Source organism: Tamandua tetradactyla, chromosome X (genome assembly GCF_023851605.1).
Source record: "Tamandua tetradactyla isolate mTamTet1 chromosome X, mTamTet1.pri, whole genome shotgun sequence".
NCBI lineage: Eukaryota > Metazoa > Chordata > Mammalia > Pilosa > Myrmecophagidae > Tamandua > Tamandua tetradactyla.
In genome coordinates, this window is record NC_135353.1 from 1,378,926 (window position 1) to 1,398,181 (window position 19,256).

The window sequence follows — 19,256 nt, forward strand, 5'->3', positions numbered from 1 at the left end:
TCAGTCTAGTCAAATGTTTGTCGATTTTATTGATCTTTTTAAGAATCCACTTTTGGTTTTGTTGATTTTTTCTACTGTATTTTTGTTTTCTATTCATTTATCTCCACTCTAATATTTGTTATTTCCTTCATTCTGTTTGCTTTCAGTTAGTTTCCTCTACTTTTTCTATTTCTTCCAGTTGTGGGTTTAGGTCTCTCTTTCCTCTTTTTAATGTAAGCATTTAAAGCTATAAATTTCCCTCTTAGCACTGTCTTCACTGCATCCCATAAGTTTTGGTATGTTGTATTTTTATTTTCATTCACCTCAAGATATTTCCTAATTTCTCTTGTGATTTCCTCTTTAATCCATTGGTTGTTTAGAGTATGTTGTTTAATTTCCACATATTGATGAATTTTCCATTTCTCCCTCTGTTACTGATTTCTAGCTTCATTCTGTTGTTGTCAGAGAATGTACATTGTATGATTTCAATATTTTTTTGATTTACTAAGACTTGTTTTGTGATCAAACATATGATATATCTTTGGAGAATGATCCATGTGCATTTGAGAAGAATGTGTATTCTGTTTTTATTGGGTGCATTGCTCTATATATGTCTGTTAGGTCTAGTTGGTTTAGTGTATCATTTAAGTTTTGTACCTCCTCATTCATCTTCTGACTAGACGTTGTATCCATTTATTGAGGGTGGTATGTTAAAGTCTCCTACTATTAATGTAGAACCATCAGTTTTTCCCTTCAAATCTCTCAGTATTTGCTTCATATATTTGGGGGCTCTGCTGTTAGATGCGTGTATATTTATAATTCTTAGGTCTTCCTGTTGACTTGTCCTCTTTATCAATATATAATGATCATCTTTTTTCCCTCATAACTGTTTTTTACTTAAAGTCTATTTTGTTCAATATTAGTATTGGATCCCAGCTCTCTTTTGGTTACTACTGGTATGGTATAGTCTTTTCCATCCTTTCACCCTCATCCTACTTGTATCTTTGATTTTGAGGCAAGTCTCTTGCAAATAGCATGTAGGTGGGGCATATTTTCTTATCCATTCTGCCAATCTCTGCCTTTTGACTGGACAATTTAATCTATTTACATTTAAAGTCACTACTGATAATACAGGATTTTCACTTCTGTTAAAGGTTACTTTTAGTATTTGTTTTTTTTTGTATTGTACAATATTGAGTGCCTTCTCATGTCTATCAGATATATTTTTAATCTGTTTTTCTTGTGGTTACCATGGGATTAACATTTAACATCCCAGATATATAACAATCATATTTGGTTTGATACTAGCTTCACTTCAATAGTATGCATATATACACTTCTTGTAACCCTCTGTCCCTCTACAATTTTTTTATTTGTTACCAGTTATATCTTTGCACATTGTATGTCCAAAAACATAAGCTCATCATTACTTTTCATGCATTTGCATTTTAGCAACAATAGTGACATCTATAATTACTATAATTACTCACACGGTTACCTTTACTGCAGGTCTTTATTTCTTTATGCTGCTTTGGACCATTTTTAGTGTCTTTTCCTTTCATTTTGAAGAACTTCCTTCAGTATTGCTTGTAGGGCTGGTCTGGTGATGATGAACTCACTCAGCTTTTGTTTATCTGGGAAGTCATAATCTCTCCCTCATTTTTGAAAGAGTGTCTCGCTGGATATAAAATTCTTGGCTGGCAGTTATTTTCCCTCAGCACTTCAAGTATTTCATCCCACCGCCTTTTTGCCTCCATGGTTTCTGATGAGATTGGCACTCAATATTTTGGGGACTTCCTTGTATGTAATACGTTGGTTTTCTCTTGCCTCTTTAAGAATTATTTCCTTGTCCTTTGCATTTGATAGTGTGATGAATATATGATGTGGTGTTTTTTTGTTTGTTTGTTTTTCATGTTTATCCTTTTGGTGTTCTGTGGGCTTCTTGGATGTGCATATTTACTAGGGTTGGAAAGTTCCGTGTCATTATTTCTTTGGCTTTTCCTTTTGCCTCTTTACCTCTTTTTTCTCCTTTTGGGACTCCCATAATACATATGTTGCTGTGCTTGATGGTGTCCCAGAGGTGTGTTAAACTATTTTCACTTTTAATATCTCTTTTTCTTTCTGGTCCTCAGCCTGACTCAATTGAAGTATCTTGTGTTCAAGTTCACTTATTCTTCTACCACCTCCAATCTGCTCTTGAAACCCTCCTGGGAATTTTTCGTTTTAGTTATTGTTGTCTTCAACTCTAGTAGTTCTGTTTACTTCCTTTTTAAAATTTCTGTTTACTAAGACTCGCAGATTACTCATTCATTGTTTTCCAGATATCCTTTAGTTCTTTTTTATATTTTCTTTAATGTCTTTGAGCATTTTTGTTTTGTTTTGTATTTATTTTGCTTGGGCAGGCACCGGGAATCGAACCCAGGTCTCTGGCATGTCAGGCGAGAATCCCACCTGCTGAGCCACCATGGCCTGCCTGCTTTGAGCGTTTTTAACATCATTTCTTAAAAGCTTTGTTTGGTATGTCCACATTCTCGTCTTCATTGGTGTTTTCCGGATTTTTTTTATGTTCTTCCTTTGGATAGGCCATCATTTCCTTTTTCTTTGTTTGTCTTATATGCTTTTATTGCACAGTGTACATTTTGATATTTTAAATGTTAACTCTGGGATTTACTCCCAGAGATGTCTGTTTCTTGATTTTTGTAACCATCTGTGAAAAGAAAGAGATTTTCTTGAGCTTCAGCCCTCCTATCAGGAAGGTCTGCCCAAGGCAAATACAGTGTGGAAGTTTTCCTTGTCTTTCTGGGCTTTTGCTTATTAGTTTTGGAGATACCCTGGTACAGGAGTTTTGTTTTCCCCTCTGTTTCTCAGGAGACAGACCTCCCACTCCCTGGTATTTGAACCCTGCAGGCCTTCCTCCCAGACAGTCCATCCCTGTAGTTTTTAAACTCCCTTCATTGTCTCATGCTGCTTTTGCCTGGAGGGCAAATTCCTGGAGGACGGTCCCCTCAGAAAGGACTTTCTCACATCATCTTTCCCAGCTAAATCAGCCAGGGACCCATGGGGGTGTTCAAACTGGCTCTAAAGTGCCCTGGGGGGGGGGGATCAGGAAAGATTGATCCCAATGGCTTTCCAAAACTAAGCTTTCTTGGCCTGCCCAGCCAATACAGCCCTTCAGCTAACTGTCCCCTATAGCCCTAAGGAAACAGAGTGTCTTTAAGTCTCCTCTGCCATAGCCTTTGTCCAGGGCAGTTTGAAACAAACAATGGCCATCGTTGCCTTTGTCCAGGGTGAGCGTGGATAATTGAAACAATGGCCACCCTCTCCTGGTGATTCAAAGTTGCTGATCAAAAGCCAAGATCACTGATGAATTGTGCTCACCCCCGGTCTTGGAGAAGAGGATTTTTATGTTTCTGTCACCAGCGAGCTAGATAGGGGCTGAACCCCATGATGACCTGCTGTGTGCATAGGGGATAACTCCTAGTAACTGCTAATGGAGAGAGCAATTTACTGTTCTTTACCATAATTTATCAGCCTCTTCCTCCTGCTCTTCCTTGCGCACTGTACAGGGTTCTTCTGACCTCCAGAATTTCAAAATAGTTATTTCAAACACTTCCTGTTTGATGGAATAGCTTGGTCCTGGAACTCCTTACTCTGCCATCCTCCCACAATTCTCTGTTTCATTGTGGTTTTGATTTGCATTTCCCTTAAGGCTAATGTTTTAGTTCCTTAATGCTGCTGGAATGCAGTATATCAGAAATGAATTGGCTTTTAAAAAGGGAATGTATTAAGTTGCAAGTTTACAGTTCTAAGCCATAAAAATGTCCAAATTCAGGCATCCAGGGAATGATACCTTGATTCAAGAAAGGCCAGTGGGTCCAGAATACCTCTTTCAGCTGGGAAGGCACGTGGCTGGCATTTGCTGGTCCTTTGGTTTCTGTTTTTCAGAGAGCTTCCCCACGGGTGTTTTCTTTCTGCACCTCCAAATGTCTTTCTCTCTGGTGGCTCTAAAGCCTTTTCCAAAATGGTTTCCTCTTAAATGACTCCAATAAACAACCCACCTTGAATGAGTAGAGACACATCTCCATGGAAACCACCTAATCAAAAGGTCCCACCCACAATTGGGTGGGTCACATCTCCATGGAAACAACTTAATAAAAAAGATCCCACCCTGCAATATTGAATCAGGATTAAAGAACATGGCTTTTCTGGTGTTCACAAGTGTCAAACCTTCATAGCTAATGATATTGAGCATCTTTTCATGTACTTATCGATCATTTGTGTATCCTCTTTTGCCGTTTTTAATTGCGTTGTTTGTCTTTTTGTTATTAAATAGTAGATTTCTTTCTAATTACTAGATACTAAACCCTTATCAGATATGTGGCTTTCACAAAGTTTTAAAATTTTGATGTAGTACCATTCATCTATTTTTTTCTTTTTTTCTCATTCTTTAGTTGTGAAGTCTAAGAAGCCATTTCATAAGACAAAGTCCTGAGGATGCTTACCTATGTTTTCTTCTAGGAATTTTATACTTCTGTTTTGTTTTGTTTTGTTTTATTTAGGGCTTTGATCCATTTTGAGCTAAGTTTTTATACAGTGTGAAGGATGAGTCCACCTTCATTCTTTTGCATATGGAGATCCAGTTAAGCCTCTCGTATTTAGCGAGCATATACGTGGGCTTTGTTTTTGTATCCAACTTTCATCCTTCAATAGGGAATTTTAGCCCCTAGTCACATTTATGTTATTACTGATGTATTTGCATGTATTATCATAATTTTTAATTTTTGTTTACCACTATTTAGTTTTTCATTCCTTTTTTAAAGTAGTTTTATTTGTTCTATTTTTTCCTTTTAGAAGATCGGATGTTATATATATATTTTTCCTAGTGTTTTATTTATTTATTTATTTATTTATATGGGCAGGCACCAGGAATCAAACCCGGGTCCTCTGGCATGGCAGGCATGCGCCACCGTGGCCTGCCCTCTAGTGTTTTATTTTGAGTGAATTTTTTTTTATCAATGTAATAAATTCTACTACCTAGAGGCATCCATTTTTAGACAATCCTGTTTCAGTCTTTTTGGTGGTTATCACCATATCTTTAAAAACTTACTTATACTGCTAATATTTTGTTCATCAACTTTACACATTATTTATTTAGTTTATGGTATGTTAAACGTGACTTAGCATTGGAAACCATGATTCTTCCTATGCCAGTTATTTTATCAGTATTTTTAGTTCCTAATTTTGCTATTTAGAATTTTTTAAATATGCAAAAAATGTCCACTTTTTATATGTTCATGATAATATCTTGATTCTATACTTTGTAAGTGTATTGAGTTCCAATTTAAGGATTTCAAAGTCAACCAAGAAATGCATTTTGCCAGTAGATGGCAGTAACACACAAGCTATTATTTGGGGGCTGCTTGCTTGAAAGGTTTGCAAGGGAGGGGAGAGCCTTCACGTTAGGAAACTTCCCAGAAGCCAGAGCCCAAGAGAAGGAAGACAGGCAAGGGAAAACTCCAAAACTCCTTATGGGGCGAAGAAAGGAAGGAGGGGAAGAGGAGTTATGTGTACAGGTGTCACAAAGTTGGCACAGCTGGGAGCTCTGGACCAGAGAGGGGTTTAAACAGTATGAGGCCTTATAAATTACAGGGTCCTATCTTATCAACTATGAAACAAAGCTGGGTAAATCTTCCCAAGTTTAATAAAGCAATTAACTCTAAAATGGCTAGAAATTGATTGAGCTCTTTTTAAAAAAGCAATTGTAAGAATTTGAGTTTGGTAACAGGTTTTTGTAATGGACCCAGGCTGCAGTGAAGCTTTGTGTATATGTTTATTCTAAAAGTTAAAGATAAAAAACAGCATTTATATAATTTTAGTATGTAAGTTTCTTATTGTAAATATATAAGTTTGCTGCAGAACTAGGTAGCATGATTTGATTATGTTTACTTGGCTACACTTCCAATGTTTTTACCATTAAGGTAAAATAGATTCCCCTTTCTTATTCTCTACCATACTGAATTTTAGTTTGCTTCATATTGGGAGCATGCTGATCTTTGAACTTTTTGTTTTTATTCCTAAATTAAGGCTTTCTTTTCTTTTATTAGGAGTAAATATGCCTCTTCACTATATCCCTTAGGCCTTCCAGCTTATTAATCATTCTATTTGTTGCTTGGTATCTGTTTTGGTTTGCTAAAGCTGCTGGAATATGATATACCAGAAATGGATTGGCTTTTATAAAGAGGATTTATTAAGTGATAAGTTACAATTCTAAGACCATGAAAATGTCCAAATTAAGGCATCAAAAAAGAGGATACCTTCTCTGAAGAAAGGAGGCTGGCATCTGGGTTTCTCTGTCACATAAGGCACATCTGTCTGTTGACCCTTCTCTCCTGATTTTTGGTTTCAAAAGGCCCTCTCAGCTTCTGGCATCTCCTGGGGCATTTCCTTCTGCATCTCCAAACATCTTTGACTAGATGTTTGCTACTCTGTAAGGGTTCTGAGCTATTTCTCTCTGTGTGAGCAATTTTAAGGACAGCAGTAGACTAATTACCACCCACCTTGAATGGGCAGGGTTAAATCTCCATGGAGGCAACCTATTCAAAAGATCCCACCCACAGTGTATCTGAATCCACAAAACTGGATTAAAAGAGTATGGCTTTTCCAGGTACATAACAGTTTCAAACCAGTGCAGTATCCAAACCTCTTTCCATCTTAAAGGCATTTTTCTCCCAGCTTACCATTCAAATTTGGATTGTATACTTTATAGGTCGCTACAAAGTTCCATTGTTTTTTGATGGAAAAACAACCAAACTGTATTTTCTGGGTGGAAGTATTGCTTTAACTAACTTCTAAATACATGGTACATAGAGGGTAAACTTTCTGACTCCTTCAGTATCATATGATTTAAGCTAGGCTGGTTATAAATAATTTTCCCTCCACTATTTTCTAATATTCATTGTTGCTTATGGAAATACTAATGCCCGCTTTATGTGTATTCCTTTAAGGGAGATTGCACAGTGACAGAGTTGTGGGGAGATATTGAATGTGTACCCTGAAATTCACAAGCATACATGAACTTGGTTACTGATGGCTTGCTTTTTATGTGGAGAATTTTGAAGGCTGTACTGCCCATAATAGCAGTCAAGAGAGGGTATAACATTGGGGCAGTCTTCCCTTCTACTGTTTTCCATGACAATAATGCATGGATTTCCTCTGTAACAAGTGGATACTGTTGAAGGTAGCTGGGTTTGATACTTTGGAAGATAATTTGCTCAAATTATCTTCCAAAGTATCCTGGCAGGGTGAAGATAATAGGAGTAATAAGCTCTTGGATTTATCACTGGGGGTAAGAAGAACTGATGGGAATGGAGGATGTTATAGGAAAATAGCTGAAGTGAGCATCTCTCATGTCAGGCAACTATGCAGTGCTAAGTTTCACTTGCTGACTCCAAAGAACCCAAACATGAGCCCCATCAAAAGGTCAGCATTTGTGCACCTGCCACACACAAAGTATCAGTGGCCAAATAGTGTTGTCAAAGAAAAACCAGTCAAATGGCATGACCTAATAATTAAATGTCTCTTTTTTCCCTTTCCTCTAATAGCCACCCACCCTCACCTCCAGTTCCAGGAAGAGGGATGAGAAGTAGGCCAGAAAATATTAAAAGGAGTATAAACTATGCCACTCCCTTTCTATAGGTTCTCTAATCCATTGGACAAGTTTAACCTAATGGGATGTTTTGACTTAGACTGGATTTTCAGGTTTTAAGCATACCCAAAATGACTTTAATTACCAAAATTAGACAGTTCTTGCCCTAAGGACCCATTAGCCCAAAGGCAGATCTCAGTTGTCACTCTTATTGTAAAAAATTGAGTGAATCCTAAACTTATAATAAGCAAAGTTTTACTTTCCATTTAATGAGAAATTTATATGTACATATAGATTTTAGATCCCTTGCAATAATAAAGAATTACTAATATGTGTCTTGTTATACTCTAATTGAGCTATTTCTGGGTTGTGGTTTGGGTAGGTGTGAAACATTTAAAGGATATGCCAATTATGCCAGGAGAGGTATTCAAGTATAAATGGACAGTATCTCCAGAAGATGGGCCAACTACATCAGATCCTCGGTGTCTGACCCGATATTACTCTAGCTTCATTAATCTGGAGAGAGATCTAGCTTCAGGACTCATTGGCCCTCTCCTCATCTGCTACAAAGAATCTGTAGATCAAAGAGGAAACCAGGTGAGTTCTTTCCTCATCTTCAGTGTTGAGTTGAAGCTAACAATAGGATGAAGATGCCTATGAACTTCCAGATAGTATTTCCTATACTATCTCAGCATATGTCCCCTAATAGCCTGCAGAAATATAATAGCCAGCAGTATTGGCTAATAAAAGAAATGAACTAGGTCTCTCTGAACCTTTACTGAGTATGTGTTTGGTGTAATAAACTTGCCTGTGAGATTGATAGGAAAGCCTAGACCTTAGATTATTTCTAAAATATTCATTACCTATCTGGGTGATCTTGCCCATTTTTACATCTTCAGTTATCACTTTATTTTTACATGACCCACAAATTCACATTTACAGCCTAGACTTATCTCTGGACTTGTCCCATTGTGAGGGACCCAAATGCACCTAAAAATTAACATATCACCAGCATCTAGCACCAATTCATGGCCTTAAGTAAGAACCAAAATATTTTTTGAGGGAAAGATGGGAAAAGATATAAAATATTTCAGAATTATTTGAATTTAATATAGTTAGAATTTGTACAGTTCTGCTTCTTAAAAAAAATAAAGCTAAATTTTCTGAACAAAATAAACCTGGAGTTTTCACAAAAGCTCATTGCTTAACTCCAGACTAATTCACTGTCATATTGCCAAGGCTTGACTACATGTCCATTTGCTTATTTATGAGACAAAAGATTCCTACTTATCTGAAAGCAGTATTTTAACTAATGTTTCATTGGTTTAAAGAATAAAACATATGAACTTTATCGCAGGTAAAACATGTGGAGCACAAATACAGGAAGCCCTAATTTTGTCTAATCCCCATCTTGACGAATTTCTCCTAATTATAGTTTTCCCCACCAATGTTTGGAAATGGACTGAAATATACTCCTGTATTCCAAAATCTTTTCCCTTCTGAATTTTGATGTGTATTGTTATAGGTTATACAAAATGAAATTTATATACATTAATGGGATTTACTATGATTCGATTAGCAAATTCACAAGTTTGGTTTAAGGACAAACTGCTCTTCTAAAAAAATTAAAACATTTAAATTGAAAACATTTTAAAAGGTGTTAGTAGGGATTAATATTTTATGGTCCATTTTAGCTTTATTACTTGATTTCTATTTTTCTATTTTAAAAATAGATTGGTCGCCTTGTAGAAGGGTAGTTACTAGATGGAAGTTAAGGAAAAGCATTAGTCCTATTTGACTTGAATAAATTGTTTAAGAAAGACACTGAATAATCACTTGGGTATCAAATGAGTTAACATGTTCTAATCCAAGCATGGAGACAAGGGGACTACAGAATATGAAAAAAAATCAGCAGTATCCAGCCTTGGGTCTAGAACAACAGTTTTATGGGTTTAGTAATATTACCTCTTGCCCTGAGGACCCATTTGCTCTAAACACATACTCACCACTCATAGCATTCACTCCCATTCCCAAGCCCTGGTACATGCCATAATAGTGACCCTAGGAGGAAGTGGAATTAAACAAAGGAGTATATATATGCTATGTGCCACCATCACTTCCATTATAGACTGCTAATTCTCCCAGAATCTACCAGTAGCATTTATTTCTCCCTTGAATGCTTATAATTAACAGATAATGTCAGACAAGAGAAACATCATCCTGTTTTCTGTATTTGATGAGAACCGTAGCTGGTACCTCACAGAGAATATGCAGCGGTTCCTCCCCAATGCAGCTGGAGTGCAGCCCCAGGATCCAGAGTTCCAGGCCTCCAACATCATGCACAGTGAGTAAGCAGCTTTTGAGTCCGTTGGGTAATAGATTAAAAGGAAATTGATGCCACAATACTTGATGTCTAGATAATGACTGTATTTATATGTCATGTAAGCACCATATATCTTTTATAAATTTTTACATATAAACATATATAATTTTATTATAAATGCCCAAATGTGACTATATAATGAATATTTTTATGCATTAGTCAATTTTTCCTTTCATTATTTGTTTGTCTTCCTCCTCCCTCTCGTCTCCTTCCATATTACAACTTTCCAGCAACCATTCCATGACCAGAGAGAACATGTTAAAAATATATGTTCTCCATGATTATAAATCCTATATAAACACTTATATGCATACATGTGTGTTATGTGTTTATAAACAAATACAAATCTGAATGCCAAAAACTTGAAAAACATTTTCCATCTCACTATTCTACAAAGAAATTCAAAACAGAGTATCAGAGAGGCAAAATAATGAGGCTATTGTTACTAATGGGTTTGTGGATTAAAGGACATTCTTATACATTACTTGTGGGTAATTAGTGCAGCCTTTTTGGAAACCAATCTGGTCACATTCATTAAAATAAGAAATATATGCCTTTCAAGGTTCTGGTTCTGATTAAGATGGAGTAAGCACATTTCACCTGTCTATCCCACTGAATGTGATTAAAATCCCTGAACAAAGTTCATGGAGGAGCTATATGAAAACTCTAGAAAGTAGATGGTAGCAGATAGATTGTGGAAGGGAATCAGAACTCAAAAGTAGGAACAGCTTGGTATAGATTTCCTGACTTTACCTTTCCTCCAGTATCTCCTGTCCTAGAATCAGAAGCAGCCCAAAACACAGATTTGTGCACTAGAGTATGAACAGAAAAGTTCCATGAGATATCTCTCTTTCTTGTCAGGAGGAGAGGGGAAAATCCCTCTTTTTTCTGTTCCCTTCTGCTCTGTTGCCCAGGAAACTTCATGGTGCCAATAGAAATGGTAATCTCAACAGTGGCTGAGCAGGAATGTAAAACTCTGCAGGAGGGGAGACTCTTCTCACTGACAAGAAAAACTGTGATCTCAGGAGCATGAGGAGAAGCCACATTGGCTTCTTCCCCACACTATCCTCCTGCCAGTTGGTTCCAGTAAAAGATAGCTAAAGAAAGTGTGCAGCAGCAGAGAAAATGAAAGCCCCATACTTTCTAGCTAGAAAAACAGGAAATGGTTCCCATGGGAATCAGATAGTGACAGAAATCACAGAGACCATAAAATTATGTATAAATTATCAAGCTCAAACTCAAGTTGTATATGTATGGAACTGACCCTCAACAGCATACCAAAGGTTTTGATAACTGAATTGAGTGGCACACACAAGGGACACATCTAGACAGTACCACCGTCTTTGAAGTCTGAATTGACATTAGAATCAGAGCCCAGAGATGGTGGGGAGGAAATTAGAGGCTGAACATAAAAAAAACCCAACATCTTTCATAGGGTTTAAACAAGACCTGTACTCTTAGAACATAATATTCTAAATGTCCAGGATACAAGATCAGGAAATTCTCAATAAATCACAAGGGAACAGACAGTCAGCACATGCCAAACCTCAAATGATACAGATGTTGGAATTACCAGGGAAAGACTTTAAAACAGCTATTATAAATAATTATGCTCCAACAAGTAAAGATTAAAGCACTTGAAATTAATAGAAAGATAGAAAGCATCAGCTAAGAAATAGGTAATATGAGAAAGAGCCAAATGGAAATTTTAGATGTGAAAAATACGACTGAAGTGAAAATTTCATTGACTGGATTCAACAACAGTCTGGAGGTGACAGAGGAAAGAGTCAGTTAACTTGAAATAAGTGAATAGTAATTATCCAATTGGAAAAACAAAAAAAAAGGAAAAGAGCCTTGAGGACACCAAAAGACCCAATACTTGTCATTAGAGAAAGACTGTTGCATAGAAAAAAAAAATTCAAGAATTTAATTATAGCTGAAAACTTTCTAAATTTGACAAAAGATAAAACAAAGATTTAAGAAGCTCAGCAAACTTCAAACAAAATAAATGCAAAAAATATCCATGCCCAAGCAATTAATAATCAAACTGCTGAAATCTAAAGACAAGGAAAACAGCTTGAAAGAAGCCAGAGAAAAATGACATATAGGGAACAATGATTCAAATGACTGTGGATTTTTCATCAGAAAATATAGAGGTCAGAAGAATATAGAACAGCATTTTTAAAAGCTGAAAGTAAAGAACTGTCAATCTGGAATTCCATATCTGGAGAAAATATCCTTCAGGAATGAAGGCAAAATTTTAAAAAAATTATCAGATGAAGGAAAACTAACAGAATTTGTTGCCAAAAGATATTTATCTAAAAGAAATGCTGAAGGAAATTCTTCAGAAGGAATGAAAAAGATAACAGAAGGTAACCTGGACTTCAGGAATAAAAGCAAAACAAGGTGATAAATATCTTGACAAATATATTTTCACCTTTTAAGTACTTTAAAATATGTATGACAGTTAAACAATTTTAACATTGACTTATGAGACTTTCAACATATGTAGATTTAATATATGTGACAACTACTACATAAATACAGGATGGGGAGTTGCCTCATTTCACTAGAAGGTTGCTACATTTCCCCTGAAGTACTAAAAATATTCTTAGTAAACTGTGAAAACTTAAGCATTGTTTTGTAATCCTTAGAGTAGTCACTAAAAGCAAAACTATAAAGAGGGGAATTTTATCAAACATTCCAAGAAGAACTAATACCAATCCTACTCAAACTTTTCCAAAAAAAAATTGAAGAAAAAAGGAACTCTACCTGTTCTAGTTTGCTAGCTGCTGGAATGCAACACTGACCAGAGACGGATTGGCTTTTAATAAAAGGGGATTTATTTTGTTGGTTCTTCAGAAAAAAGGCAGCTAACTTTCCGCTGAGGTTCTTCCTTATGTGGAAGGCACAGGATGGTCTCTGCTGGTCTTCTCTCCAGGCCCCTGGGTTCCAGCAACTTTCCCCGGGGTGACTTCTTTCTGCATCTCCAAAGGCCTGGGCTGAGCTGCGAGTGCTGAGATGAGGAATGCCGAGCTGCTTGGCGGTGCAACATTGCTCTCTCTCATTTAAGCACCAGCCAAATAAGTCAAACGTCACTCATAGCAGCAGACACACCTCCTAGCAGACTGCAGATGTAATTAGCAACAGATGAGATTCACGTACCATTGGCTTGTGTCCGCAGCAACAGAACTAGGTATGCTCACCTGGCCAAGTTGACAACTGAATCTAACTAACACACTACCTAACTCATTTTATGAAGGTAACATCACTTTAATACCAAAACTGGGTAAAGATACTACAAGAAAGGAAAACACAGGCCAACCTCTGTAATGAACATAGATGCAAAAATTCTCAACAAAATATTAGCAAATCGAATCCAATAGCACATTAAAAGAATTATATACCATGACCAAGTGGGGTTTATACCAGGAATGCAAGGATCATTCAAGACAAAATCAGTTAATGTAATACAGCACATTAACAAATCAAAAAGGAAAAATCACATGATCATCTTGATTGATGCTGAAAAAGCATGCAACAAAATTCAACATCCTTTTCTAATAAAAACACCTCAAAAGATAGGAATCAATGGTAACTTCCTCAATATGATAAAGAGCATATATGAAAAACCCATAGCCAGCATTGTACTCAATGGAGAGAGACTGAAAACTTCACCCCAAGATCAGGGACGGGACAAGGATGCCCACTGTCACCACTATTATCAACATTGTGCTAAAAGTTCTAGCGAGAGCAATCAGGCAGGACAAAGAAATAAAAGGAATCCAAATTGGAAAGGAAGAAGTAAAACTCTCTTTATCTGCAGATGATATGATACTAGACTTGGAAGATCCTGAGAAATCTATAGCAAAGTTACTTGAGCTAATAAACAAATTCAGCCAGGTGCAGGATATAAAATTAATGTACAAAAATCAGTAACATTTCTATACACAAGGAATGACCTAGCTGAGGAGTCAGTTAAGGAAAAAAATGTCATTCAAAATAGCAACTAAAAGAATCAAATACTTAAGAATGAGCTTAACTAGGGACGTAAAGATCTTGTACACAGAAAACTACATAACATTGCTAAAAGAAATCAAAGGAGATCTAAATACGCAGAAAGACATTCCCTGCTCATGGATAAGAAGGCTAAATATAGTTAAGATGTCAATTTACCCATATTGATCTACAGATTAGATGCAGTACCAATCAAAATAACTTATTTGAAGATTTGGAAAAGCTAGTTACCAAATTCATCTGAAAGGGGATAGAACTCCAAATAGCTAAAAACATCCTAAAAAAGAAGAAAAAAGTGGGGGAGAAAAAACACTTCCTGATTTTAAAACTTATTATAAAGCTACAGTGATCAAAACTCCATGGATTTGCCACTTTTGATATGAGAAAGACTAGATAGAAGCAAGGTTGGGGGTAGAATAATGAGATCACTTGTTGAAAAATTGAATTTCATGGAGACACTCAATAGTCAATTCAATATACGAGTGTGAAGCCCTGGTAAATATCAATGTTTAAGCAGCCAGCAGAACAATATGGGTTTATGCTTTATATTGAGGAGGAGCAGCAAAAAAGGTATGAGTAAAATCAAGGGAGAGGATAATTTCCATAAAGAGTTCTGATTTATAAACGGTGCTTCTCTCTATCTCCACTGCCTCAACCATGGAGGTTAATTTCCTGAATAGGGAAGTGCACAAGACTCTAGAGAAGGGACATTTAAGACACTGCCAGAGAAAATGGATAAGTTTCTAACCTACAGTATTGAATCAGGATTAAAAGAAATGGCTGCTCCTACAAGACTGGATCAGGATTAAAATATGGCTTTTCTGTGGTCCATAATACTTTAAACTGGCACAGAGGTCTAGCTGATAAATTATTAGCAATCTATACTTTTTTTAGGAGGTATAATGCTATCTCTTTTTGGAAATAAGTTGATGGGCATCACATATCATTTGTAATCATATCATGACAATCTAAACTAATAAATCAAGGATAATACTAAAACCTCTTGTTCTCCATTGCTTTTACAGGCATCAATGGCTATGTTTTTGATAGCTTGCAGTTGTCAGCTTGTTTGCATGAGGTGGCATACTGGTACATTCTAAGTGTTGGAGCACAGACTGACTTCCTATCTGTCTTCTTCTCTGGATATACCTTCAAACACAAAATGGTCTTTGAAGATACGCTTATCCTATTCCCATTCTCAGGAGAAACTGTCTTCATGTCAATGGAAAACCCAGGTTAGTTATTTATATTATACTTTTACTAACAGGTGTGATTGCTTTACTCACCATTCATATACTCTTTTGCCCACTAGCTCACCTTTGGGCCAATACTAAACAGTTCAAGTGATTTTGCTTGGTGCAAGACATTTTGACAGCTTCAACTTAAGTATTTACCTTGAAAGTCTTTGCCTTTACTTGTCATGAGCCAATTTTTAACTGTTTGATAAACTGTAGCGATGAATATACATTTAGGCTCAGAGTAAACATGTGGGAACCAAAAATCTTTCTGTGTGACTTGTGAAATTTCTTACTGCTGGATACATACTACCTAGAAGTTGGGAAGTATATAGTCATCTCCCTTTCCACACATATCCCTAAAACCATCCTCTCACTCCCTCAATAACCACTGCAGTAATCAGAAGAAACACTGGCATGGTCTATATCCAACACAGATTGTTGTTACATTCATATAGTTTAGGAACATTATTTGACCATAAGAAATAAGAACATTGAGTCCCCCTCCGAGAGACTATCAAGATGAAATACAAGTCACAATGACTTACACACTGTCTGAAGTGCCACTGCATGCTTCCTGGTCTTTCCCATCCCCATTTTTTGCAGGGGCAAGCACATAAAACTAACTTTAGATTGTAGTTATTCTCTTACTCTCATGCCTATTCTGGAGATAAATTCTAAAAGGAGAATTTCTGAAAAACAAAAATTAATCTCATCATGCATAAATACATATTCACCCTCATGTCCAGAAACCTAAAGTGATATGTTTTGTGAGAAGTGAGTGAAGAAAAATCTGGCAAAACCCCAATAACACCTCCTATTTGGAAGCCACTATGATTGGAACATCTTTCATTGATGCAATAACCATGTTGGCTGAAAGTCCTACAAACCAAAAAATGTATTAAATCCACAAGAATAATATGTCTGATCATTATTTTTAGGACCACAGATAACCAATGAAATATCATTTTTGTGTCCATGATTGACAATGATCAAAAAGAATAGAAATATCATTTGTTGCAAGATTTCTGAGGAGAGGGACATTCTGACACATGGCTATGAGGAATGTAAAGTGGTAAAGATTTTCTGGAGGTTTATCTGGCAATATATAGAAAAATCCTTAAAATGTACATGTAATTGAACCCAAAGGTTTTTCTTTCAGAAAGCAATCAGCATTCCAGGAAAACTCTAAAATAAAATAAATAAAATTACTGCCCCAGTCACTTTCTACCTCTTTTCCACATTTTATTTTCTTGACACTTATCACCATTTGAAAGGATCTTGTTTATTTGTTTATTTATTTATTTATAAATCCTTTATTTAAAAAGATTGTCTTTTTATCTGTCTCCCCAACTAAGCTGTAAACCTAGGAGGGCAGAAACATTATCTATCTTGCTTACCGATGTATGCCGAATGTCTAGAACAGTGCATGGCATATATTAATTTACATTTGTATATATAGAAATATGTTTATGTTTCTAATACAAATAATATATTTTAATCAAAACATTATGTTTATTTATAAAAATATAAATATTTTTAAATGAATGCATGATTGGATATGTTCAAAAAAATTATGTAGGAGGATATTTATGACAGCATTATTAGATCAGGTAGTAAAAACTTGGAAACAAAATAAATGTCCAACAATAGGTAATTAGTAAAGTAATTTATGGCTCATTCATGTTATGGAATTCTAGTCAGCCATTAAAATAGTATGGAAGGGTATCAGATGAAAGTGAAAAAAACATGTTATAAAACAGTATGTATCATTCAAACAAGGAATGCATGAGGGTTCCAATTTCTTCACATTCATGCCAACACTTGTTATAGTTTGTTTTTTTAAGGAAGTTTTAGATTTTTTTAACTTTTTAAAATTTTTTCATGAAAAATAACATATATACAAAAAAAGCAATTAATTTCAAAGCACACCACAACAATTAGTTATAGAACAGATTTCAGAGTTTGGTATGTGTTACAATTCCACAATTTTAGGTGTTTACTACTAGCTGCTCCAAGACACTGGAGACTAAAAGAAATATCAATATAATGATTCAGCGATCATACTTCTTTGTTAACACTACCTTCTCTGTATAACTCCTCATCTTTGATTTTTCTCCCACTCTTTAGGGGTATTTGGGCTGTTACCATTCTAACTTGTTCATGTTGGAAGGGACTGTCAATAATATGGGATAGGAGGATGGAACTAGTTGATGTTCTGGAGAGGCTGGCCCCTAGGCATTTCAGGACTTATCTGGTCCAGGAACCCATCTGGAAGTTGTAGGCCTCTGAAAAGTTACCCTAGTGCATGGAGCCTTTGCAGCATCTCATAAAAAGCCTTGGTGTTCTTTAGTTTTGGCAGTAATGGTTTTGGTTGGAGTTTGGCACACTATGATATGTAGCAATATCTAGCTGAAGCTTGCATAAGAGTAACCTCTAGAGTAGCCTCTCTACTCTATTTGAGCCCTCTCAGACACTGATTCTTATTTGTTACACTTTTTTTCTCCATTTTGGTCAGGATGGGATTGTCGATCCTATGGTGCCAGGGCCAGGCTCATCCCTGGGAGTCATCTCCCACATTGCCAGGGAGACTTTCACCCCTGGATGTCATGTCCTACACAGGGGGGACGATAATGATTTCACTTGCAGAGTTGGGCTTAGAGAGAGAGAGACCAAATCTGAGCAACAAAAGAGGGCCTCTGGAAGTGACTCTTAGGCATAAACATAGATAGGCTAAGCTTCTCCACTACATAAACAAGCTTCACAAGGACAAGACTCAGGATCAAGGACTTGGCCTTTTGACTTGGGAGTTCTTAGTGTTTGACAGAGCATCAGGGGTTTACTCAGTAGTAAAGTTTAATAGTTCCATATTGCTTCTTCCATCCCTCAAGGGACTTTGCCAATACTTTTTGATTATAAACCTAACATACTCTGGGATGTGTCCTGGCATTATACCAAAACATGCAGAAGTACAGGCCCTATTCCCATTCTGGACTCCCTGTGCCTGGGTTGTTTAAATGATCTGTCCAGACAGGTTGTGCTAGAATATGTGCCACAGGAAATTTAGGTTCTGGACAAAATAAACCTCTCTTCCTTTGATCTCATAGAATAGGTGAAGTTCTAAAATACAGAAAATGTCTTTACCAGGGGATTCTGAATTACTTTCATCCCAACATGATTGGTTTCATTCTTATCTATAAATACCAAGTTATACATACATATATATATATATATATATATATATATATATATACATAGCACAGCCTCTGAAAATATAGAGATAGCTATTTACTGCTCCAGACTAAATGTGGCTGTTATAAGACCTTACAATCTAGGCTCCTATTTTCTTATAAATATGTTCTAAATGAGATCATACAATATTTGCTCTTTTATTTCGGGCTTATTTTACCTCACAAAATGTCCCACAGGTTCATTCACAATGTTGCCTGACTCACGATTTCATTCCCTTCTGTACCAACATATGAACATAGCATTGTTCACCATTCTACTTCTCAGTCAGTGCATCTTTCAGCCACTTTGATCCGTTGGACATCATATATAATGTCCAAAGTCAACAGTCCATCAACACTCTCAATTTTAGGCAATTTCATTGTTTCCAAGAGAAAAATAATCAATAAACACACCCTCACTAAATAGAAAATCCAAACTTCCCCTTAACTTTTGTCTCTCCCTCCATATTTACCCCTGACATTGCTGTGTACTGTTGATGTTTTCTTGTTAAACATAGCCCATAGCATGCAATAACATTTTCTCCCTACACCCTGGACTTAAACACTCTTTGACTATGAATCATGCCTTTGAAGTAGCTCTTGCAAGAACTTATTTATATTTCTAGTGTTAATCAGTGGGACCCATAGTTCTATACAACCTCTTTCAATCTTTTTCATCTTCAGTAAGGTAATATTACTTATAGACCACTAGAGAACCGCCTTCACTCCTATCTATTCCCTTATATTGGAGTTCAACCTCATTAGCC

General features: G+C 36.2%; 1 protein-coding gene across 4 annotated transcripts in view; it reads left to right on the forward strand.

The window, feature by feature from the left end:
• The window catches only part of F8 (coagulation factor VIII), a 298,778-nt gene that overhangs the window by 136,880 nt on the left and 142,642 nt on the right, over positions 1-19,256 (forward strand). For all 4 annotated transcript variants that reach the window (XM_077144781.1, XM_077144780.1, XM_077144778.1 and 1 more), the window contains 3 exons: positions 8,007-8,221; positions 9,818-9,968; positions 15,050-15,259. In XM_077144781.1, coding sequence (XP_077000896.1) covers positions 8,007-8,221; positions 9,818-9,968; positions 15,050-15,259 — 576 coding nt within the window. The remainder of the gene's footprint in view (positions 1-8,006; positions 8,222-9,817; positions 9,969-15,049; positions 15,260-19,256) is intronic.